This window comes from Branchiostoma floridae, chromosome 19 (assembly GCF_000003815.2).
Source record: "Branchiostoma floridae strain S238N-H82 chromosome 19, Bfl_VNyyK, whole genome shotgun sequence".
In the NCBI taxonomy this organism is placed as follows: Eukaryota; Metazoa; Chordata; class Leptocardii; order Amphioxiformes; family Branchiostomatidae; genus Branchiostoma; species Branchiostoma floridae.
Genome location: NC_049997.1, coordinates 11025644 through 11050653, shown reverse-complemented (window position 1 = coordinate 11050653; position 25010 = coordinate 11025644). Strand labels below are relative to the sequence as shown.

Genomic DNA, 25010 nt, shown 5'->3' with positions numbered 1-25010 from the left:
CCTAAATATCAAGACACTTTATGATGAGTGTTCTCTCCCCATAAACAACGTACATATGTAGTGCTGACTGTTACACATTGTGTAAGAAAGTTTCCACTGGAAAAAGTGAAATATTTAGTTGTCTCTTCAGTTAAGTGGCTTTAAGACATTTAAATGGCCTAGCATGCATTATGACTGCCCACCTGTGTGAATATTTCATTGTCTTTTTATTGAATTAACCTTGTTTACAAAACAAGATTAAGTCTGTATATTTGTGTTGGGGACACCGTTAAATACATTATCTCTAAAAGTCAAGCCTATATTGCAATAACAGATCAATCACAGTAGTTCATGTTTCATTTAGTCATCAGTAACGTATTAAGTACATATTGGATCTAGTATTTCTGAATAAGAAAAGGCATTAATTTGAAATGGCATAAGCTCTATATGAAATACAGCATAAGCTCGAAATAAAATATGGCATTCCACTCAAGTCAAGAGCCATGTGTTCAAATTACATCGAAAAGCATTATAAATTTCTCTGTCCAGGCTTTTTGTTTTACAAGATTATGATATGCAAGTTGGTACAGTCTTATCTGATAATCGATGATTGCTGCAGACCTACCTCAGTTCTTCATTATGTTCCGAGTCCTGGTCTTAAATCATAGCATGTTTATAACTGTCAAAACCAGGGTGGGATCCTGTTGCATAGTGTACCAAACAGTTTTGTAACTGTTGGCTAAAGACAAAGTGGTTTTTTCATTCACTGTTTCACCATAAGCTTTGAATTTTTGCATAAAATGTGTTTCTTTACTTTTTGGTAATAGAAAATGATATTCTGTATTGTACATTTATGAGTGAGTCTTCTTTGTCATTTGAATTCCTTTCATAGTCTGTATAGGCTGACTGACAGTAGAAGTAGTACTTTAAATTTGTAGTAGTACTTTTCAGTTGATATTCCTTCGCAAAGCCCAGAGGAATTTTTTACATTAGATTTTTTACTGTTCAAGAAAGAACTGAATACATTTCGGTAAAGATCTGAATCCTATTTTTTGCTTCTTAGCCATCTTAAAGTGACTAATCTATAAGCAGGAGGACATGAAAATGGGGCTAGAAAGAAAACATGAATCTGATGATATCCTCTCCCTGATTTGACCCCTGGCCAGTAGGCTCTTGTTTTTATGTGTAATGTTTCCTACATTTGAGCCTTCTAGCTTCAACAAATAAGTGATGATTGTGGATACTGAGAAAAATAGAGCAATCCCCCTAGCAGCTCCCTTCAAAGTACAGTTGCCTTTCAATAACTTGAATAAGGCATGTATGTTGTAACTGTAAGTCTGATAAAGGGAACCCTATAGCTACCTCTATCATAATGGTAAAGATTTGCACTCCCAGAGTTAGTTCTTGTTTTTTACCTCACTCAAATAAATCTGGTTACAGCTCACTAAGCCTCACTGACCTGTCCCTTTGAGGTATACAGGAAGTACAAAACAGGCAGGATAACTTCATTTGAATTGACTTTAAAGAGATTTGCTGCTATGACGCACATAGCTGACCCACCATTCTGAATGACTTAGCTTCAGGAGTGTTGTACAAGTAGACGATCCTTTGGCAAGGTTATCATGCTCTCAATTTCCTGACAGTATGCCCTGCTCAAAAAAATAGTACAAACACGGATTCATGTATCAATATTTGCCTATTTAAAACAGCTACGGTAGTCCTGCTTTTTTCTGTTAAGAGATGAAAAGGGATTTTCAAATGTACATTGTACAAACTATTAAATTCCATTGACAGAGATAAAATAAACTAGAAAGGCCGACATTTGCTTAAGAGCAAATACAGCATATTTCAGCCATACCCCTTCCCACGCAACATTGGACTGTTCCAAATCACCCCTGCGCAAAAATGGAACATCCTCTTAACAGTACATTATCCCCCAAAGTCGACTGGTATTGTGAATTGATTCCAGGTAAAAACAGAGCTTGCTTCTATTTTTCAGAAAATGACAATAATCACACCTTCCATTCAGAAAATTTTCATCATGACTGAAAATGGTTGAATGACTTCATGTAATGTCATTAACAATTTTCAGTACGATAACTAGGTGTAAGTTTAAAAAAGTATAAGCTCCTTGTGATGTGGGTACATTTATTATTGCAGTGAACTTTTTTTTATTCAAGTAGGGCATACGATTTAATAATTATCAAGCAGGTGCAGGTACTGTAGCAGCGTTTGTTTTCTTCAAGCTGTAAAACTGTTAAACTGTTTTACTTTGTATGCAATCAGCCATCGAGCCTATTCTTATCTTAGTTTAACAACTTCCTGCCAGACCCGGAAGATACGATTGAACCTTGTTCGAGGATTTATTTTCGTCTGTCTGGTCAGTCTGTTCATACCCTGGCGCTGAGAGTGTTTTATTGGGCTGAAACTCTGGCAGTTTAAAGTTACTTACAATTTAAATGTTCAAAGTTTATGTCAAACAACAACAGCACTAGGAACACTTACATTTGCTCTGGAGAAAATACAGCAGTTTTCGCAAGTTCCAGTCCAGTGATAGAAATGTGGCCACTAGTATATATAGACAGGTGGTCACTATAGAGAAAATGCTGATCTATTGACTAGGAGCCATACGTTACACATGACTTCAGTACACTGATCATTAATCATAGAAACATTGCACAGGTAAGCCAATTGTTTAGATGTACAATTAAGTTCAAATAATTCTGAAGAGAAATATTGATGAGAAAATAATCATTCTCGCCACTGTCTAACTTATAATTACGTATCAAAACTAAACGCAGATTTTCTAACTAACGCACCTTTCGCCGACTTCATCAAAGGACTGCCGGCTATCAATCAAACACGGCTGTTGATTAGACTTAGAGTTTCAAACAGTCATGTGCTGTGTGCCAGTTGACAGCGAACTTCATGCTACGTGATGTTTTACATTGCTTGGACCTTCTTTCCTACAGTGGTGCTTCTACAAAATATTTAGACTGTAACACTGAGTCCCACATGTTTTATAGAATAGAATTTGACGCAGAACAGCGTTTTTTGCTGGGTATTTTTCTTGAAACATGTCCGTGGGAATATCAGCGAGGCGGCGACGTAGGGATATCAGACCGTCAACAAAAGTCGCACGGCGGCTAACGGCGCAGCGAAGATACTAGCGCTATAAATAAGCGCTTCAACTAAGGATGGCAACCCGTACAATATTTTTGTATACTGTTGAGCTAAGTAAAGTTTGTTGTTTATGAGGTTTTAGTTGTCTTTGAAGCTTTGACCCGAAATATTTTAAAGTCAAACTGCTGAAGAGAAGTAAGTGACTGCTACGATTATCGTAGATATGGCCCTAAAAAACTGATAAAAGAAGCCTTCTCAATAGTCTAAAATGCAAGAGCTTCCGGGGGGGCTTCGCCCACCTGGGTCCCCCCCTCCCACTCCACCGTGGCCCTGCCCCTGGACCCCGCCAGGGACATTCGGCGGCCCCCCCGGACCCCTGTCCGACGCTTTGAAAAAATCCTGGCGAGAAGTCTGTACGGCCTTCGCTTTCCTCTTCGCTGATTGGCTGAACCATGAATTGAATTAACTCTTCCTGCCGGCTAGACGCAAGTGCAGATGTCGGCTCTGTGGGGTGAACGTCCGAAAGGTCATGGCATGGAGAACGAAAGAAAACCAATTTCCCCTAAAAAAAGTGCTGTAATTAAGCCTTTTACAGTACTTTATGCCAAAAATTTTACTTGGATCATTTTACCAACTATCTTATGCCTATCTATACCAAATGTTACTCATACCAGGGTACAGGGGTGCAAAATATACAGTTATAAGACCGTCAACAACAGTCGCACGGAGCTAACAGCGCAGCGAAAATACCATCGCTAGCGTTTCAACTTCGGATAACAAGTTATAAGTACTGTTGAACTCAGTAACGTTAAAGTTTGTTTTTAGTTGCCTTTGACGGTTTGACCTGAAATAGTGTTACGCTAAACTCCTGAAGAGAAGTTAAGTGACTGCTGCGATTATCATAGATATGCCCCTAAGAACTGATACAATATAAAGCCTTCTGAATAGTCTAAAATGCATGCGAGAGCCTTAGGCGGGCTTCGCTCCCCCTGGCGGGAACACTGCTATATACGGAATCATGAGGCCCCGCTTATGAATATTAATAAGCCTTTGGCCTCCTCTTCGCTGATTGGCTAGGTCTTTGATTCAATTAACTCTCCGGCTGACGCGCACAGGTGTGGCTCTGTGCGGGGTCACGGAAGGTCACGTCAGGAGGCCAAAAGAAAACAAATTTCCCCTCAGAAAAGTGCCAAAATTAATCATTTTAAAGTTGTTTATGTCAAAAATTTTACTTGAATCTTGTTACCAAGTATCTAATGCCTATCTATACCGAATTTCAGGTCATTTAATTGTAATACCAGGGTACAGGAGCCAAAAGTGTCCTTTCTTGGTCAAAAATTGGCCAAAAATCGCAAAAATAAGCATTTTGTTGCACTGTACACCAAAAGTGTTATTGAATTTATATGAAAGGATTATCAAGGCACATCTGTGTCAAATTTCAGCTCATTCGGTTGCAATACCAAGGTACAGGAGCCAAAAGTGTCCTTTTTAGGTCAAAAATTGGTAAAAAAATCGCAAAAATAAGCATTTTGTTGTACTGTAGACCAAAAGTGTTATTGAATTTATATGAGGGCATTATCAAGGCACATCTCTGTCAAATTTCAGCTCATTTGGTTGTAATACCAGCTACAGGGGCCAAAATATATAGTTTTGGTCTAAAATTGACCAAAAAATCTCAATAAAATCATTTTAGAGGCAGATATGAAAAAACTGAGAAAAAGGCATCAAGGTATTGGCCCACTCTACCCTTGTGCCAAATTTCAGGTCATTCGGTCCATGAATGGCGGAGATGAATCACTTTGAAGATTTGACAGGAGAAAGAAGAAAGAAACATTACGAATACTAGAAAGACCGACATTTGCTTAAGAGCAAATACAGCATATTTCAGCCATACCCCTTCCCACGCAACATTGGACTGTTCCAAATCACCCCTGCGCAAAAATGGAACATCCTCTTAACAGTACATTATCCCCCAAAGTGGACTGGTATTGTGAATTGATTCCAGGTAAAGACAGAGCTTGCTTCTATTTTTCAGAAAATGACAATAATCACACCTTCCATTCAGAAAAGTTTCATCATGACTGAAAATTGTTGAATGACTTCATGTAATGTCATTAACAATTTTCAGTACGATAACCAGGTGTAAGTTTAAAAAAGTATAAGCTCCTTGTGATGTGGGTACGTTTATTATTGCAGTGAACTTTTTTTTATTCAAGTAGGGCATACGATTTAATAATTATCAAGCAGGTGCAGGTACTGTAGGAGCGTTTGTTTTCTTCAAGCTGTAAAACTGTAAAACTGTTTTACTTTGTATGCAATCAGCCATCGAGCCTATTCTTATTTTAGTTTAACAACTCAGTCCTGCCAGACCCGGAAGATACGATTGAACCTTGTTCGAGGATTTATTTTCGTCTGTCTGGTCAGTCTGTTCATACTCTGGCGCTGAGAGTGTTTTATTGGGCTGAAACTCTGGCAGTTTAAAGTTACTTACAATTTAAATGTTCAAAGTTTATGTCAAACAACAACAGCACTAGGAACACATACATTTGCTCTGGAGAAAATACAGCAGTTTTCGCAAGTTCCAGTCCAGTGATAGAAATGTGGCCACTATAGACAGGTGGTCACTATAGAGAAAAATGCTGATCTATTGACTAGGAGCCATACGTTACACATGATTTCAGTACACTGATCATTAATCATATAAACATTGCACAGGTAAGCCAATTGTTTAGATATACAATTAAGTTCAAATAATTCTGAAGAGAAATATTGATGAGAATATAATCATTCTCGCCACTGTCTAACTTATAATTACGTATCAAAACTAAACGCAGATTTTCTAACTAACGCACCTTTCGCCGACTTCATCAAAGGACCGCCTGCTATCAATCAAACACGGCTGTTTATTAGACTTAGAGTTTCAAACAGTCATGTGCTGTGTGCCAGTTGACAGCGAACTTCATGCTACGTGATGTTTTACATTGCTTGGACCTTCTTTCCTACAGCGGTGCTTCTACAAAATATTTAGACTGTAACACTGAGTCCCACATGTTTTATAGAATAGAATTTGACGCAGAACAGCGTTTTTTGCTGGGTATTTTTCTTGAAACATGTCCGTGGGAATATCAGCGAGGCGGCGACGTAGGGATATCAGACCGTCAACAAAAGTCGCACGGCGGCTAACGGCGCAGCGAAGATACTAGCGCTATAAATAAGCGCTTCAACTAAGGATTGCAACCCGTACAATATTTTTGTATACTGTTGAGCTAAGTAAAGTTTGTTGTTTATGAGGTTTTAGTTGTCTTTGAAGCTTTGACCCGAAATATTTTAAAGTCAAACTGCTGAAGAGAAGTAAGTGACTACTACGATTATCGTAGATATGGCCCTAAAAAAACTGATAAAAGAAGCCTTCTCAATATTCTAAAATGCAAGAGCTTCCGGGGGGGCTTCGCCCACCTGGGTCCCCCCCACAGTGGCCCTGCCCTGGACCCCGCCAGGGACATTCGGCGGCCCCCGGACCCCTGTCCGACGCTTTGAAAAAATCCTGGCGAGAAGTCTGTACGGCCTGAGTCTTCAAGTTAACGTATTGTGTGGTCCCGCTTATGAATATTAATTAGCCTTCGCTTTCCTTTTCGCTGATTGGCTGAACCATTAATTGAATTAACTCTTCCTGCCGGCTAGACGCAGGTGCAGATGTCGGCTCTGTGGGGTGAACGTCCGAAAGGTCATGGCATGGAGAACGAAAGAAAACCAATTTCCCCGAAAAAAAGTGCTGTAATTAAGCCTTTTACAGTACTTTATGCCAAAAATTTTACTTGGATCATTTTACCAACTATCTTATGCCTATCTATACCAAATGTTACTCATACCAGGGTACAGGGGTGCAAAATATACCGTTATAAGACCGTCAACAACAGTCGCACGGAGCTAACACCGCAGCGAAAATACCATCGCTAGCGTTTCAACTTCTGATAACAAGTTATAAGTACTGTTGAACTCAGTAACGTCAAAGTTTGTTTTTAGTTGCCTTTGACGGTTTGACCTGAAATAGTGTTACGCTAAACTCCTGAAGAGAAGTTAAGTGACTGCTGCGATTATCATAAATATGCCCCTAAGAACTGATACAATATAAAGCCTTCTGAATAGTCTAAAATGCGAGAGCCTTAGGCGGGCTTCGCTCCCCCTGGCGGGAACACTGCTATATACGGGATCATGAGGCCCCGCTTATGAATATTAATTAGCCTTTGGCCTCCTCTTCGCTGATTGGCTAGGTCTTTGATTCAATTAACTCTCCGGCTGATGCGCACAGGTGTGGCTCTGTGCGGGGTCACGGAAGGTCACGTCAGGAGGCCAAAAGAAAACAAATTTCCCCTCAGAAAAGTGCCAAAATTAATCATTTTAAAGTTGTTTATGTCAAAAATTTTACTTGAATCTTGTTACCAAGTATCTAATGCCTATCTATACCAAATTTCAGGTCATTTAATTGTAATACCAGGGTACAGGAGCCAAAAGTGTCCTTTTTTGGTCAAAAATTGGCCAAAAATCGCAAAAATAAGCATTTTGTTGCACTGTGCACCAAAAGTGTTATTGAATTTATATGAAGGGATTATCAAGGCACATCTGCGTCAAATTTCAGCTCATTCGGTTGCAATACCAAGGTACAGGAGCCAAAAGTGTCCTTTTTTGGTCAAAAATTGGTCAAAAAATCGCAAAAATAAGCATTTTGTTGTACTGTACACCAAAAGTGTTATTGAATTTATATGACGGCATTATCAAGGCACATCTCTGTCAAATTTCAGCTCATTTGGTTGTAATACCAGGGTACAGGGGCCAAAAGTGTCCTTTTTTGGTCAAAAATTGGTCAAAAAATCGCAAAAATAAGCATTTTGTTGTACTGTACACCAAAAGTGTTATCGAATTTATATGGGAGCATTATCAAGGCACATCTCTGTCAAATGTCAGCTCATTTGGTTGTAATACCAGGGTACAGGGGCCAAAATATACGGTTTTGGTCTAAAATTGACCAAAAAATCTCAATAAAATCATTTTAGAGACAGATATGAAAAAACTGAGAAAAAAGCATTAAGGTATTGGCCCATTCTACCCCTGTGCCAAATTTCAGGTCATTCGGTCCAAGAACGGCGGAGATGAATCACTTTGAAGATTTGACAGGAGAAAGAAAGAAAGAAAGAAAGAAACATTACGAATACAATATATTTCACCATACTATGTATGGCTGAAATATAATTATTGTAACAACCAAATCTACAATTCTACGTGTATTGCCACATTGATAAAACATAATCACAGAGATTTGTATTACAAATGATAACAGCAACCACAAAACCACTTATAACAAGTATTCAGCTATTTTCTATGACATCTAATAAGACTGACATTTTTCCCCATCCCCTGCAGGTTTGAGCGACCTCCAGGAAAGGCGATGCTTCGCGGGAACGTCCAGCCGAACGCAGACGGGCACGAGGAGGAATCAGCGGAAAACGGGACGTCGCTCAAGGTCCATCCCTTCTCGCTGCACAACCTGTCCGCTTCCTCCATGCCGTCACTCAGCCTCCGACTCTCTCCCTCAGTAGGTCACACTTTCTGTCTTCTGGTCTGTGCTTGTCTGTGCAACTTTATACTGGAAAAGTGGAAATGTCTGTGGTGGTTTATTTTGTGGTTTTTGCTGTGCCGTATTCATAAGGAACTTAAAATCAGCACATTAGCATTTTGCCTTACCTTTGTTTTCTTTGGAATCCAAATTGTCTTCTGTCTGAATTGTCTAACAACGTTTCCTATTGGGCATCTGAAATTGTCTTCATTCATAGTTTAAGAGTATAAAAGACCTGTTTCTTCCAGATCACTTTAGTGTCACTGACAAAGGATAGTGGATTCTATCCGAAACGTCTGACCGTTTCCAAAACCATATCCAGTTGCTTGAGTAACTTAAATTTACTTTATGGTGCACATTAACATTTCCTTGTTAAACCCTATAAAACGGCATATAAAAGTTTCATTTATCATTTACTCTGTCTTCTGGTCTGTGCTCATCTGTGCAACTTACTGGAAAAGTGGAAATGTTTGTGGTGGTTTTATATATTCATGGTTTTTGCTGTGACGTCTTCATCGGGAACTTAAAATCAGCACAAGCATTTCCTTGTTAAACCCTGTAAAATGGCCATCTTGCCAGTATATAAAAGTTTCATTTATGTCTTCTGGTCTGTGCTTGTCTATGCAACTTACTCAAGTTTCTGTAAAAGTAGAAATATTTGTGGTGGTTTTATATATTTGTGGTTTTTGCTGTGACACCTTCACAAGCATTTCCCTGTTTACCCTGTAAAATGGCCATCTTGCCAGTATATAAAAGTTTCATTTATCACTTACTCTGTCTTCTGGTCTGTGCTCGTCTGCGCAACTTACTGTAAAAGTAGAAATATTTGTGGTAGTTTTATATATTGTTTGATATGGCGTCTTCAACAGGAACTTAAATCCACCACAAGCCTTTCCCTGTTTAACCCTGTAAAACCCTCACTTGAGTTAAAACCCTGCAGGCACCCATGCCAGGCATTAATTTTATCATTTACTCTGTCTTCTGGTCTGTACTGGTCTGGGGTGATCTGTACCAGTTGGTGTTTTGAGTATTGGAGGAAGTTCCTCTGAATGCGGAAATGTTTGTGGTGGTTTCATGTTTGTGGTTTTCCTGTGATCTCTTCACTACGAACGGACTTAAAGCCGCAAACATTTCCCAATCAAACCCCCCATCTTCCCAGAAAAACCTTGCCTGGCAGTAGTTTCATCAACTTAAAAACCACCATGAACGCCCTATTTTCTTAACACCAGTAATACGAACTTGAATACCTTTCCCTGTTTACAGTAGTTATTGGTTGGTTGGTTTGCCTTCTTGTTGATTTTCAGAACTGGTGCAGACTGCTAACTACTCGACTACTTGACTGATCATAATCTAATACTAGATTTTAATCTTTACGATTAATGTAACATTAAGGTGTCCCCAGGAATTGGAACTTCACTTGACTTCAGTGACACTAAGGGTACAAGATACTGTAACAGTGAATTAGACTTAAGTGTTAAGGAGCAACATTCAGTGATTGAAACTTTGCCATACATTGTGGCATCCAAGCTTCTAGAAAGTCTTCAAATGTAGTCGCATTAAAAAAACAATCTTAAAGAGCTCAGCAAACTTGGAGATGTCTGGTCTATTTGTGCACCTGTCTGATTCTGTTGAACAACAGAAGATAAAGCAAACACACGGTAGACAAGAACAACTGGCAGTTTCCCAAAGCCTGGCATGTGAAAATGTAACATTTACCAGACAAATATCAGCCACTTAACAAAGCATCATCAAATATGAAGCTTGGTCCATTCCCTGTCAATCAGTGCATTGTGAGAAAATTAAAGGTAGTACTTTGAGGACAAAATGACATTCCCTCTCAACCTTGTTAAATATTAAATATACCCCCATAATTAGTTCTTTCAAATTTCTTTTATGTTTTCAAATCTCTTCACTATTCTTTAATTTGTCCATTAACAGATTTTGTTATGACTATAATGTGATATTATCCTTAGTGTTGGTGCAAAGAGAACAAAGTATTTTCATTACATTGTACTTTGATTATTGGTCATTAGAATCTAATTCTGCTTTTCTTTCACCCTAGGAAATATTGTCATGATATTAACTTTCATCTCTAGCAAGCATTTCCTGTGGTCTTATTGAGTTTTTCTTGTCAGAGTTTGACTTTGTTATCTATACCTAATGGCTTTCATAGCAAGCCTGTGGGCTTTACGACATGGGAAGAAAAATGCATTATTCCAAACATTTTGAAAAATAAAACAAATAAATTAACAATTTACAATGAAATTTACAATGATAGGTTACAATGAACCTCTGGCTTCCTTTTATTCAATGAAATACTACTAGTACTGAGTACTAGTATGATTTTGTTTTGGAAGCACATGCAAGTTCCTTAGATCCCCCAAAGTACATTATCACGACTCTTCTGGCGGAGAATTACTGGCGTCTTGTATAGCCTGAATAAAGTTCGTTAACCCATTCCTCCTGGAGATGCTGTAGAAGTAGGTTGCATTGAGAATTGGTTTCTGCCTGGAATAGAATTTTATCTATGAAAAGCTTTTAAGATGAAATTGTTCTTCATTTCTAGCTTTCATCTGTCAGTTTTTTGATGTGACATTTAAGGATGATGGCCCAGAGACTTATTGCAAGCAACAGAGGCTATCAATGTCTTAAGACACATAGAAATTTGTCTGATAGTGTATTGTGGCACATCAACAATATTGGCCTTTCTTGTAATGCCCATTTGCTTCGTATTCATCTCAGGGCTCACAGTGATTACAGTCTAGGTGAAATGTGATGTGAATTTCACATTGTAGAAACCTTACATGAACAATGTGATTTAAAACACTAAAGCTTGGCATTGAATAGTATACGGAATAACATTTTTACCATTTTCACCTAAATCAAATAAATGTCCCAGAGAAGAAAATCTCATTTTTTGTCTTCAATTTCCTAAGCTTTAATGCATATCTGTCATCTGAGAGCCATACTAGGGAAAACTGTGTTAGACAGAATCAGCGAGAAATTCACAATATTATGAATAAAACAAGATTTTTCCAAAAGCTAAAAATATTTCACGGTCAGGTATGACATTTGTTTTCCTACTTGTACAAAAACAAAATTGATATTCATGGCTCTTGCTGGCAAATATTGCAGGTGTCAGCATCTGTACCCACTAAATCCTGCATGTGTCTTTTTTTGGCAGTCACTATTTACAGAGCTATAGAGGCAGTGGGTGTCAGTCCACAGTCATGGTCGTATAAATGTACATGTACAGTGCCTTTCTCATAGTCGCACAGTGTCGGAGCATAGCGAGTATCAAACCTATATGGGACCTACTGTAAGTTCATTTAAGTTCGCGAGATTTTTAAGTTCGCGTATTTCGCTGAAACCTTCTCTTCGCGAAGTCATCTACTCGCGAACATGCATGTTCAACATCGTCCCCCTCCCCACACCTTCCGTCCAAATGATCCAGTCTCAACTACGTGTTTACTATGATAGCAACTTATACCGATGACAATACTCAACTGACAACAGACCATTTATTCTTTTCAAACCGAAATAAAAGTTAATTCAACACATACACGATACATGGAGTCATTGTTGTATAGAAATGTGCCACTGGCAAACGGAGAAAAAAGAAACATGTCGGCTTTGTTTACTAGTACGTACACGCCGTGACTATTGGCTGCGCTGCGATAACAATTTACTGGATCCAATTTACTAAGTTAGTACATTGTCCTAGTTTTACTAGATTTCTACAAGTTACGAACGAAACAAAAAAATAAAACTGAGTAGTACTGGTCTTTACAAATACAAGGAAGGCTATGGAATTGCAGCAGGTTTACAACAATAACAGCCGGGGAATATTTACTTTTTTATCAGAAACGTGGCAAACACAACTTCACTCCGCTTACATGCCGAATATAAGACGTCCGTTTCATAATTCTGAGTTAGAACTACTGTAAATATGGGAGAGATAAACTCTTCACCTTCTTGTGTACAACTTGTGTCCACAAATTACGCTGAAAGTTTAAAACTTAGCGCCGTCTTTCACGCTAAAAAAATTTCAAAATGGCGCCCGCGTCGCTTGGCTTGGCGTGGGGTATCCCGTCAGCCTATGCGGCAAATGTGATTGCGACATAACAGAGGTCATTGACCCCGTTGCGTTCCGTGCGCTGTCGTCAAATCACGGCCGAAATGAGCTAAACAATGAGACAGTGGCTCGGTAGAAACACATTTTTTATTGAGTACACCAACTTTAGACATTGTTTGAAGGGGAACTATGAACCCTAAGGCGTAAATGCCGCCTTTGACGGCATGACTAGTGTTGCGGTGTGGGTGGGAGGGGGGCACTCGCTACCGGATCGTAACGTAACTTTCGAAAAATAATTGAAACACCCACTCGCGAACTCAAAGATCTCGCGAACTCCCGATTTGCTCAAACTCGCAAAATTAAGTGCTCGCGAACATAAATGAACTTACAGTATTAGTTCTGAACCCGTTACGCCGCGTCTTATGCCACAAGTATATTAAAAATAGCACCATGGTTGCTGAATTTGAAGTATTGATCAGAAGTCTCCTGTCTGCTTGTCCTCTCCAGTCCCACGATGATGAAGGCAGCGACAGTAACGAGGAAGCCGTGAGCGAGCCGGGAGCTAACCTGGGCAGGATCCAGTTCAGCATGTCTTACAACTTTGACACCATGACTCTGGTGCTGCACATCAAGAGAGCGGTGGAGCTGCCAGCAAAGGTGGGCACAACATTCTATCTGTTTGTAAATTTGTTTGAACCTTAAAGTTTGTTTATTCATGAAAGCTCAAATCGGCCTGCAAAATTTCATTGAGGTCATCTGTATAGTTAGCCTGGTTACCAAACCCCAGCCCGATCTCAAGTATCTATCGTGCTTGGGTCTGGCCTGATGGGATAGGAACTCTTCTCAATTTTGCACCTTATAGTGGGCAAAAAACACCACCAATAGAACAGCAGTAGGATCAGCAGGATCAGCAGGAGGTCATTACACCCCTGCCATGATTGGTTAAAGACCCCCAACTGTATTTTTTGAATCCATAACAGTGGCCACTTAGTACCTGATTCGCTACTGTGATAGCCTACTGACCAACTGTGGTGTGTTGTAGCTGGCTACCTGTGGTGTGAGTGGTCATAAATCTTAGGTTCTCCGCCCTCTGATCAAGGGCCTTCGAGAACATTTCTACAGCCATGTTCCCAGACCGCAACACAAAAGATATTTTTGAGGTTGGGGTATGTTATCCAGGCTACTGTATAGTCAAGCATGGTGTTATTATGAAAAGCTCTTCTTTTCTGTTTCTAGCAATATGCAGTTGATATAATGTTGGGACCAAGTATCCTCACAAGATGTTTTACCATCAATGAAATTATTTCATTCTGCATTTTGAGATTCTGCAAATTTTACATTCAATTTGGTATTTTATGGAGTTTTACACACAACAGACCAAGACATTCTATTATCGTAAGGTCTCACTAACTATGGATGGCAAAAATTAGAAAATGCACTCACTCACAGATATTTGTATCTGTGTACTATATAAAGGTTAGTTGTTGTGGCCAATAGTAGATTTATGCTCCAGAAAGTCATGACAACCATACGGTGCTCTGTAGTCAACTGTTCTGTTACGTAATCTTCCAGGACTTCAGCGGCACAAGCGATCCCTTTGTGAAAATCTGCCTCTTGCCTGACAAGAAGAACAAGATGGAGACCAAAGTCAAGAGACGGAATCTCAACCCACACTGGAACGAGACCTTCCAGTTTGAAGGTACGTACATGTACTGTGATATACATTGTACGTCTTCCGGGATTACTTTGAAGGAGCATCCAAGACAAAAGCATAACTTGTGAATTTTACCCTTATGATGAAGACAGCAAAAGGCTGTAGTTAATATATATATCTACACATATATATATAATTATATATCTCTCTCTATATATTAAATAGATAGATATAGGAGAAAATATGTACAGTTTAGCTGGAAGAGTCTCGACCCATATCTGTACTAGATAAATATTCAAGTGCTTTCTTTACTGAAAACAAAAGATTTTCCTCGTTGCTAGTAAAAATGCATAGAAATGTGTCTTTTCAATTTGGGCCAGTGCATAGCTGTATGAGCCAGGAGACCATTTATCATTTTATGTACACTTGTACTGCCCTTGCTTTAAGTGTTTTTTTTACAACTTGTCCAACACTGCAGAGGTTCCAAAAATTCCTAATACTGGTTCAAATACAGGGCCTGGTCAGATTCATACTATAATGACATTGTCAACTAATATTTATGACATTCAGATAATACTTTCTATTGTTCTCCAGGTTTTCCGTATGACAAGCTCCAACACAGAGTGTTGTACCTACAAGTGTTTGACTACGACCGCTTCAGTAGGAATGATCCCATAGGGGAGGTTCATTTACCACTGTGTGAGGTGGACCTGACAGAGTCTCCCACATTCTGGAAGGACCTCAGACCATGCCCCAACTCAAATGTAAGTTGTACTTTCCCTTTTGAGTGGAATAGATGTGCCAACATTGCAAGGACTCAAAATGCTTTTTTCTGCATAACTGGACTGGACTGTAAGTAACAGTCAGAAAATCGCGCCAGACAGATTTTACCTCCACCTATCATTTTCGTTGCCCCTCAGTTGAATTTACAACAAGGCCATACAGCATGTCCAGCACACAAGATACCAAAACCAAGTCGAAAACCAAAGTCCTGCTGCGGTACTATGAAAATCTGCCAGGAGGCCAGAATTAAATCATGTCTTCATTTTGGGAACGCCTTTCATCATACCAAATATCATAAAGACTTAACCCTCTCAGCACGTCATAAAATTTTTTCCTGTATACCATATACGACATATAATTTCAGTCTATACAGGTGTCAATTAGTACTTTTTGTTAATTATTATTACAGCTGCTATGTAAGGAGTAGACTAGGAAAACTATATATTTCTGGAAAGCTCACAGACTGGCCTTTCCAATAAAAGCAAAATAAACATCATACCATAAATCTGATAGTAGTAATAGTAATAACAATAAACAAAAAAAAAATATGCAAAACAAAACAAAAACATGTCTCACAAAATAAAAAGTCCATTCAGGGGCAAAAAAATACTTTATTTATCCTGAAACTACACAAATACATTTATAATACAAGAGCAATGCTGGTATTATGTGATGGGCATCAAACATCTTCACACTGCTCATCATCTTCATCGGTGTTGTCACTGCTGGATGCTGGGGAGAAAACCAAAATATAGTTTATAATAATCACATGTTTTGTTGTTGACCAATGTATTGTTGTATTATCATGTGAAATTGTTGTTTTGTTGAGGAAAAATTGTAGTAATATTATTTAAAAAATAGTACAACTTCCGACCACTTTCATTTATATGTTCACATAAGTATAACTACAAGCTCTGACAATATCTAAAAAAAAAAATTTGAAAAAAAAAGGTTTGTTATCGCAAGCCTGTAAAACCTTCAGGTTACGCTATCGCAAACCTGTAAAATGCAGCTAGATATTAGCAGTACGAAACCGCAAACCTGGCATGAAGAGACATCAGCACATATTCCACAAAAAAACCCCGTTGTTTACCTTGTTGTTCCTCCCTTTCCCCGCTGGTGGGAGCCTCCACTAAATCTTCATTATCGGCAGACGAGGCCCCTGAAGCACTCATGATAATCTAGCGTCTGGATTACGTTCACATAAGGTTTGAATGAAGTCAAAATGCTGTATGTTTTCTGATTGATTGGTTCTCTTACAATTACCAGCGTTCTAGTTGTGGGATTCGTCATGATGGTGGGCAGGGAGTTCAAAATCCAAAACGTGACGTACGAAGCCCCGTACGTGGCTTCTCGCGGTCTACGGGAAAGCCACGAAAATGGCTATTCGCGTTGAGAACTTTTCAAACACAGCCCCAAAACATAGTCTTGGTGAAGGTAACAAAGTTTTCAAACTATTCCTGGTAATTCAATCATAAGTCTTGATTTAAAAGGAACTGTGAGTTTTTCTAACCTGCTGCAATTCCATTCAGGATAACCTGGGGGAGCTGCTGGTATCCCTGTGCTACCAGCCCACAGCCCAGCGTATCACCATCGTGGTGATGAAGGCCAGACATCTCAAGGCTATGGACATCACAGGCACATCAGGTCAGCATCATCAATGCTTGTACAGTGCAGCTCTTCTCACTTTGGAGGTTTCTTTTGTGAACAGTTCTATATTTGAAATTTCCAACAGATTTTGTTGTTGAATACAATGTTTCATGTACCACATGTACAATGTATAGTCTATGTAATATGTATATTTGACAGAAAAAAAGCTGATAAATCAAGGAATGCATAATCTTTTCTTTGTAAAATGTGACATTGTAAAATCAGGAAAATATTGTTCCAGATAAATCTAAGCGACCAATGTTGGAAGACCTCGCCGTTGTTTGTTGAACTTTTTTTAGGATTTCCTATTGTTTAGAATTTTTGTTTAAGTTAATCTTGAACTGAATATAGTTCAGTTCTCTAGTACTGGACAAGATCAAATGTTTGTAAATTTGGTCAAAACATTGACAGTACTTTGTTATGTAAATATTCAATTGTTGGAGACAGCCGAAATTTACCTTTGTTTTCCCCCCCTACAGACCCCTATGTGAAGATCTGGCTAGTCTACAGAGAAAAGAAGATTGAGAAGAAGAAGACGTCTTGTAAGAAGCGCTGCTTGAATCCCGTCTTTAACGAGTCCTTCATCTTCGACATCCCCATGGACAAGATGAAGGAAACCAGCTTCATCATCTCAGTCATGGACAAGGACACTCTCAAGAAAAATGATGTCATAGGAAAGGTAAGACAAGACTTTGTAACACTGAGAGAAAAGGTAGCTCAGCAAGACACAACATCCAAGCAGGGCTCTAGCCAGCTCGAAATTTTTTTCCGTCAGCCAATTCCCATTGTGACAAAAACACTATTCCAGGAGTTACAGAAACTGAACTGAGACCTTGAAAACGGGTTTTTAATGAGATTATTGTATGCAAAAGGCCGCCGACACACTTCGTCAACAATAATAACAATAGCAAATCAAACAGTGTGTGGCTTTTACAGCCGTGGACGGCGTCCCCAAACCGTCTGTAGCTTCCACCAAGGATTTTTGTCCGGCAAGGTTGACGGATTGGTTTTAACATTTTTCCGTCACACGCAGCAAATTTCCGTCAATTGACGGGAAAACGGATGCTGGCTATAGAGCCCTGTAGTATATAATAAATGCCGAAGCGAACTACTTCCCAGATGGTACCCAGGCTTCAGATACTTGTGACGATGAGGGAAGTACATGTTTGTATTCAACATCCAACAGAAGCAAGCAAACACAAGATACTTAATATGTGAAAGATATTCGTGACAGTAATACCCGAGATACCTAACATTTTCTTTACATACAGAAGTATTTCTAATACCCCCCTCACACTAGGCGAAAATCGGTCGGACGACGAATCTGCGAGCTCTAAATCACAAGGAGGCATGACCCTGACGGGAAGGGGGGAACTCTGCCATTTCTTCGTCGGCAGCAGGGTCATGCCTCCTCGTAATTTAGAGCTCGCAGACTCGTCGTCCGACCGATTTTCGCCTAATGTGAGGGGAGGTATAAAGACTTTTAAAAAGTTTTATGGTGTGACCGTCATGTATTTCTGTTGTACTGACATCTTCTAATTCCCTTCTCCAGGTCTGCCTGGCCCCTCGGAGCGGCCCTCTGGAGACCAAACACTGGAAGGAGATGATCTCCAAACCAAGACAACCGGTGGCCATGTGGCATGGTCTCAAGAAATAGGAGCTTTTCTCCCCAACCTAGACTATGCTAGGCCATACTAACTGTATAGATGCCATATAGTATGTATATATAAGGAGCTACAACTTGTGACCACTGAACTGAGTCATACTCCCTCTCACAGTCTCTAAATATGTTAATGAAAATCTCTCACCAAGAAGCTAATATGTGCTTTAAACCCCTTGCTTCTACTGGGGGCCTTCCCTTCAGTTCGGTACCTTTTAAAAGCTGTGTAATACATAATACTTGTTAATTGGGAGAAATTGGTATTTTCGTAAATAAGACGGGTGGATGGGTATTTTCATATGTCTAGATGCAAAGTATTTATACTGTAAAACTATTTTGCAGATGTATATTTTGGTATCTTGTACATGTATGTGTGGCCAGGAGATTATTAGGACTTTTTTTATAAAAAACTGAGACACATTTTGTAAATTGGTTGCAATTGGGAAATATCTAAGGGATTCAGACTATAATGATGTTATGCATAGTATAATTATATAACGTAACATGTTTTCTCCCCTGTGTAAAAATCATGACATTAGATAAATTGTGAATATAAAAAAAATATTGAATTTGTAAATTATTTTGAGGATAGGAGAAAATGTGCCATTTTTAGATGAAATCATATCTGAATATTTCCCACCAGAAATTTTTGTATGGATAAAGAAATGGGACCAAAGCTAAAACAGCAAAAGAAATACAGTAATAATATCTTTCATTGAAAATGCTCTATATAGTCCTTTATCCTGCTCCTTTCTTGTAAGTACACCTTAGTTTGGGAATAATGCTATCAGTAAAGGAATTTAGACAAAACTTATGATAAAATTAATATTTAATTATAATTAGTAAAATTACCTTTTCAGTAAGGAATTGAGAAAATTCTGTAACATGTACATGTATGTAGGTCTACACCAAGTGTAGCTGTGAATGGAATATCATCCTTAACTCTGAAAGCAAACTTTTTTACTGTAATTTTCGATTTCTGTATCATGCGATGTCTTATACTTAAATGTTGTCTTTGTGCCACAAGATATGTACTTTGAACAAGAAAACCCAAACTAACTTCTCCAAATATCACTATGGCTAAGCTTCCATGTTTATATAATATGCACATTCACAACTTATTTTATATGTGGTACCTACGTTTGCTGTTAGATGTTTAATAATATGTAAAACATTTATAAATTTCTCTACCACTGCGACATTACTGGACTGTCTTTTTGATAAGAACATAAAGTCGTGTGTATGGAAACAGGCAGGGGAAATATTTTCTTTAAAGAAACTTAAGAAGTTAAAGTCAAGAAGGTGTGTAGTGTGTTAAGAATAATCTCAGAGAAAAGTGAACCTATCTTGTACAAATTAAATGTATTTATTTTGTGAAGTAGATACCTGGTGGGAGCTGTAACAGTGTTGTTTGACTATTTAAATTTCTATATGTTAGGTGTTGACTAGACGTCTGAAGACTTTTGATAAAAAATGTGTTTGTACAGAAATAAACGGACTAACTGTTGTATATGACTTGAAGTGTGTCCATTCTTTATATCAAATCCCTAGACATATATCCTTATACAAGTTATTTTACAAAAAAAGCCTTTATAAAAGTCACCAAGGGCTTTTTTTGTAAATTTGCTAAGGCATCTCCCTACACATACTAGTAGTTGTATTCATTTAAGCATAAGCACTGAGAATGAAACAACCATACAATAGAAACAGGTCCATCACTGCTGAATTACAATCATATTGAATTACATAATATTATGTATACCCCTAGCAACAGCTAGACTCCGTTGCAGTCTTCGAACGAGGCTGGTTTTTATTGGGGGAGTTCGCGAGTTTCAACGTTGGCTGGGTTCTCTTATGCCGGGAAAGGGAGTTTGCCGAGGAAGGGAGTATGCTATGAAAGTTTGCCGTGATAGCGATTTTGCCCCGTCCCGAAACCCCTTTCACAGCATACTCCCTTCCTCGGCAAACTCCCCTTCCCGGCACAAGAGAACCCAGCTAACGTTGAAGATCGCGAACCCAGATTCGAAGACTGCAACTGAGTCTAAGCAACAGCCAGGATTCGAACACAATAATCTTCTGGCCCAAGAACAGAATCACTTACCATGCACGCACTCTACATGTATGGCAGAGCACTGGTGGTAAGTTAAAGTCTTTGCATGTCTCCGTAAATGTGCAGTTAACAAGTCTTTCCTCACTGCTGCGTAGTCACAAAGCTGACATCTGAAGGGTTTCTCCCCTTTGTGTATCCTGGTGTGGAACACCAGAGCTGACTTGTTAGTCGCCCTGTAATCACACTCCTCACAGCTGTAGGGTTTCTCCCCTGTGTGGGTTCTGATGTGCCGGTTCATGTCTGCCTTGTGCATGGTCCTGTAGTTACAGTCTTTACACACCAGCGGGCCTTTGGGTTGATGGGACTTCATGTGGGTTTGAAGAAGATATTGAGTAGCACAGCTGCGACCACATACTGTACATGGATAGGGTTTCTCTCCTGTGTGGGTTCTCATGTGTCTGTATAAGGTTGCCTTCTGTGCCGCCCTGTAACCACACTGCTCACATTTGTGCGGTTTCTCCCCCGTGTGTGTCTTGAGATGGTTTGTCAGGCCAGACTTGTAGCGAGACTTGTACGGGCACCTCTCACAGGCAAACAGCTTCTCCCCAGAATGGGTCCTCATGTGGAGTTGGAGTTCCCTTCTTCCCACGGCCTCGTGGTCACAGTCTGGACACTTCAGCAGTTTCTCTTCGTCGTGAGTCCTCAAGTGTGCAGCAAGGTATGAGGGTTTGGATGCGGTGTACCCGCAACTTTCACACCTGAGAGGCACCTTGGTGTGAGTTTTCATGTGTGTTCGCCAGCTGGCTTTGTTGGCAGAGCGGTGCCCGCACTTGTCGCACATGAAGGGTTTGTGCCCAGTGTGAGTCTTCAGGTGATAGTCTAACGCTGTCCTGTAGGCCGTCCTGAACCCACACTCTTTACACCCCAGTGGTTTCTCACCAGTGTGGCGGGACATGTGCTGCTTCAGGGCTTTTTTGGACCCCCCTGCGTAGTCACAGTGGGCACATTTGAAGGGCCTGTCCCCAGAGTGCACTTGGTTGTGCCTCGTTAGGTTTGAAGCGTAACGGGTTGTGTAGTCGCAGAGAGAACACTTGTAGGATTTCTTCTCACCACTTGACTCCTCCTCAGCAAACTGTAAAAAATAATTTGACAAATCTTTGTTAGGCCCCATCTAGACACAGTTTTTGCTGATATCTGTGGAGACGTCGGAAGGGATCTGGAACGTTGGCCGCGGGACACCCGTGGCACTTGCAGTCATAAACAGCTATATAGCCTAATGAGCCCGCGTTATATGCTAATGAGCCCTCCCGAAGTCGGGACACATCTACATGCGTGCGAAAACTGTCGGGGACCCCTGCCAAGCTATCGGGGACCCCTGCTAACCTATCGGGTGAATGGTCCAGACCTTTCGGGAGAAATTCTGCCGATATCTTTATGGCGATATTGCAGTTCCATCTAGATGCTGAAAAAAAGCTGTCGGCGAGAGGTTGTTGGCTCGCCGATATCGGGAAAAACCGTGTCTAGATCATGCCTTAGTCTTGTCCTTTTAAGTTGATTAAACATATACGGTGGGTCCATTTGGAAATGAACTTTCAAAAGTTGAAGGAGTCACCAACCTGCCTGTCTTAAAATGAAATAGATAAATGATTTCAACCCTCTTGGAATGATATATCCCATATGTGCACTAACAAATTTATTGATCATCAAATTGGCAGACACCGCAAATTCAATATTTCACAAAAAATTGTTAGGAAGAATATCTACATTTACAAAAAATATTCACATTCCATATCTTTCTTCAGAAAACAAATTATGGATTTTTTATGCACATTTCCTGCTATTTGTACCGAGTACATTTCCACATTTCTTTGGTAGGACTTAATTACATACTTTAAGTTACTTATAATTAATGACCATTCCAGTAAGAGAAATCTAGATGAACACTGTTCAACCAACTAAAATTAGGAGAAAGTAGACAGATGTGTAGTGCAGAAGAAAAATGGATCCACAGAACGAAATTTGCAACAAACATGTGGCAGAGACTGTCATTCTCATATACATGTAGAACTGCCATAGCCAATGTTGTAGGGCTGATATGAAATATGAGTTTATCTTCATCAATATTGACCAACAGAAGCCAATATATACTGTACTCACCTGTACAGTTTGCGCTCCATTGTTCCCTTGTTGCCCTGGCAACCAAACTACCATTTCTGCAACAGAAGTGCAGGTTAAGTCAACTTCTGCATATGACACTGTATCAGTCTGGTCCATAGAGTCATTCTCTACTACTTCTGAGGTTAATCTGGCCTGTTCTTCTACTGATTCTTCTCTTCCTTCTCTCACTCCTTCAATAACTTCATCTTCCATCGTTCCTCTGTCATTTGTCTCATTAATATTGGTGGATGGACTGAAAGCTGGAGTTGCATCCGTGGCTAAGACTACCTCGGTGTTAGATACCTCATGTGGCCTATCTTCCTCTGTGTAAGATATGACCACAGTAGAAGAAGCTTCGGTTTCAGCATCTTTGTTCTCCTGTAATCTACTACTGTTGATGCCATCTTCAGAGTCAGTGTGTGAGTCTTCTGGCTCGAAACTGAAGCAGATTTCAGTTGCACCGTTACTCGTTACGTAAGTGTGTGTGTCTGTGACATTGGGTTGCCCTGACGACCCTCCCGTCCCGCTGTATTCCTTCTCCATGACAACCCTCAGCACAGCCACCAGCAGCTCCTTGTTGTTGACGTCCCCGGTGCTGATGTTTCTCCTGCCCAGTTCAGACACCACTTCCTCCATGTACAGTCTGGGGAGAACCGCCAAGGTCACGTCCTGAGACAGGCCCAGGGGTCGGGGGTCAGGGGTCAAGGTCACATCCTGGGACAGAGCCAGGGGTTGGGGGTCAGGGGTCAAGGTCATGTCCTGGGAGAGGGCCATGGCTATGTCTGGAATTGAAAATGCAGCAACAATGTCAGTCAATAACATATAAGCTTTACCATAGTCTGTGTATTTAAAAATTGCAAACTCTGCTCTCCCAGGCTGTAAACTGGCCCCTACCCTCATCCTCTAGGGGGACGGCAGATGTTGAGCAGGCAGCTGTAGGCATGATTCAGTCAGGCTACCAAGCTAAGCGCTGCATAGAGAAGGAGGTGAAGAAATGGGGTTTCTCATTGGATGGGGCCCCACAGAGTTGCTGCTGACAGACAATGATGGAAGAACTTCCTGAAGCCTTACGTACCACTGGGTACAGAAGAGGATTGAACTGAACCAAGCCCAAGTATTACTGTCTGGAAAGTACATATGCTAGTTTGGAGTATAGATAGATATTCTGAGGTCAATACTACTAGAAACACATTGAAAAGGGATCCCAATCTGTAAATTCTGGACAGTAAAGCCTGACGTCTTCTGTTTTTACAACAAGCCGTCGATGCCACGAAATCTTTTTTCTACAGGCAGACTCCTGTGCGTATTTGCTTTTATGTGACAACATACTATTAGATGAAGTAAAAAAAATGGTATACGCAGTTGTGATTTATTTCAAAGTGTCGGTGTATTTCTGGTAAAGATACTGGTGAAAACCGCACGAGCATACTGTTTAGAGATAAACCGAGGTAAGTCTGAGAGTACAGACATGTTAGTCCGTTCCTGCAAGGACGTTATATCATAACGTCCTTGGTTCCTGTCGGTTGACAGTGGGGCACAGTCGATGGCAGCCCTGGGCCTATGATGTGAGTTTATTATCCGTGTGTCACTGTGGAAATTGATTTTATTAATAGATATAGTTGAATTCATAAATTATATGACGCAAGTATTATCAGAACATTTGTATTTACTCCCTGAATTATACGAAACGGCACAATAACGAATTTATTATCTCCTTGAACGAATTAAACGACTTTCACAACAAACGCCCCCCTCCCCACATAATTTCGTAAAAAAGGCACCACCAATTTTTCTTGATATGTAGTTGCAAAGTCCAATACTCACTTCTTTATGTTCTAGCAAAACACCACAAAATCATTCTTACCTACTTTTAGAGATAATAGGAAGTTAAGGAACGGCAGAAACTACCTGGGAAACGTTGTTTCGTCTGCTCCCACGGCCACGATCGAGACAAATGTCGGCCTCAGAGGGCAAAGGTCAACAATATGATCTGGGCTGTACCACTATGTTTCAGGGGTGTGAAGGAAATTTCCAACTTCACCTTCGACAAAAATGATGTTAAATTTTCCGGTTGACGTATTATATAAATGGTTCTCAATTTTCATGATTTTTTAACCTACATGTAAATTTGATGGAGACCAACAAACTGGTATGTTGATTATGCAAATTAGGACTAGGTTTGCATAATAATCATCTGGTGTATTTTGCCAGCCAGTAGGTACCCCAAGTAAGAGTAATGAGGCTGTTTAACGTGGTCGAGGCACCTCC

General features: G+C 39.9%; 2 protein-coding genes across 5 annotated transcripts in view; one reads left to right on the top strand and one right to left on the bottom strand.

The window, feature by feature from the left end:
- LOC118406659 (synaptotagmin-7-like) overlaps window positions 1–20047 on the top strand; it is a 45660-nt gene extending 25613 nt beyond the window's left edge. For 3 of the 4 annotated variants that reach the window (XM_035806904.1, XM_035806903.1, XM_035806906.1), the window contains 7 exons: window positions 8521–8692; window positions 13296–13445; window positions 14361–14487; window positions 15037–15206; window positions 16758–16872; window positions 17355–17554; window positions 18428–20047. In XM_035806904.1, the coding sequence (XP_035662797.1) occupies window positions 8521–8692; window positions 13296–13445; window positions 14361–14487; window positions 15037–15206; window positions 16758–16872; window positions 17355–17554; window positions 18428–18532 (1039 nt within the window). In that variant the 3' untranslated portion in view covers window positions 18533–20047. The remainder of the gene's footprint in view (window positions 1–8520; window positions 8693–13295; window positions 13446–14360; window positions 14488–15036; window positions 15207–16757; window positions 16873–17354; window positions 17555–18427) is intronic. The other variant, XM_035806905.1, reaches the window with a different exon arrangement.
- A 392-nt stretch (window positions 20048–20439) lies between these two features.
- On the bottom strand, window positions 20440–24705 carry LOC118406644 (gastrula zinc finger protein XlCGF57.1-like). Its single transcript, XM_035806869.1, has 3 exons — window positions 24651–24705; window positions 22743–23524; window positions 20440–21717 (listed from the first exon to the last, which is right to left on the bottom strand). The coding sequence occupies exons 2-3, from the start codon at window positions 23514–23516 to the stop codon at window positions 20629–20631; spliced, it is 1863 nt and encodes a 620-aa protein (XP_035662762.1). The 5' UTR covers window positions 23517–23524; window positions 24651–24705; the 3' UTR covers window positions 20440–20628.
- Between the last annotated feature and the right edge of the window lie 305 nt (window positions 24706–25010).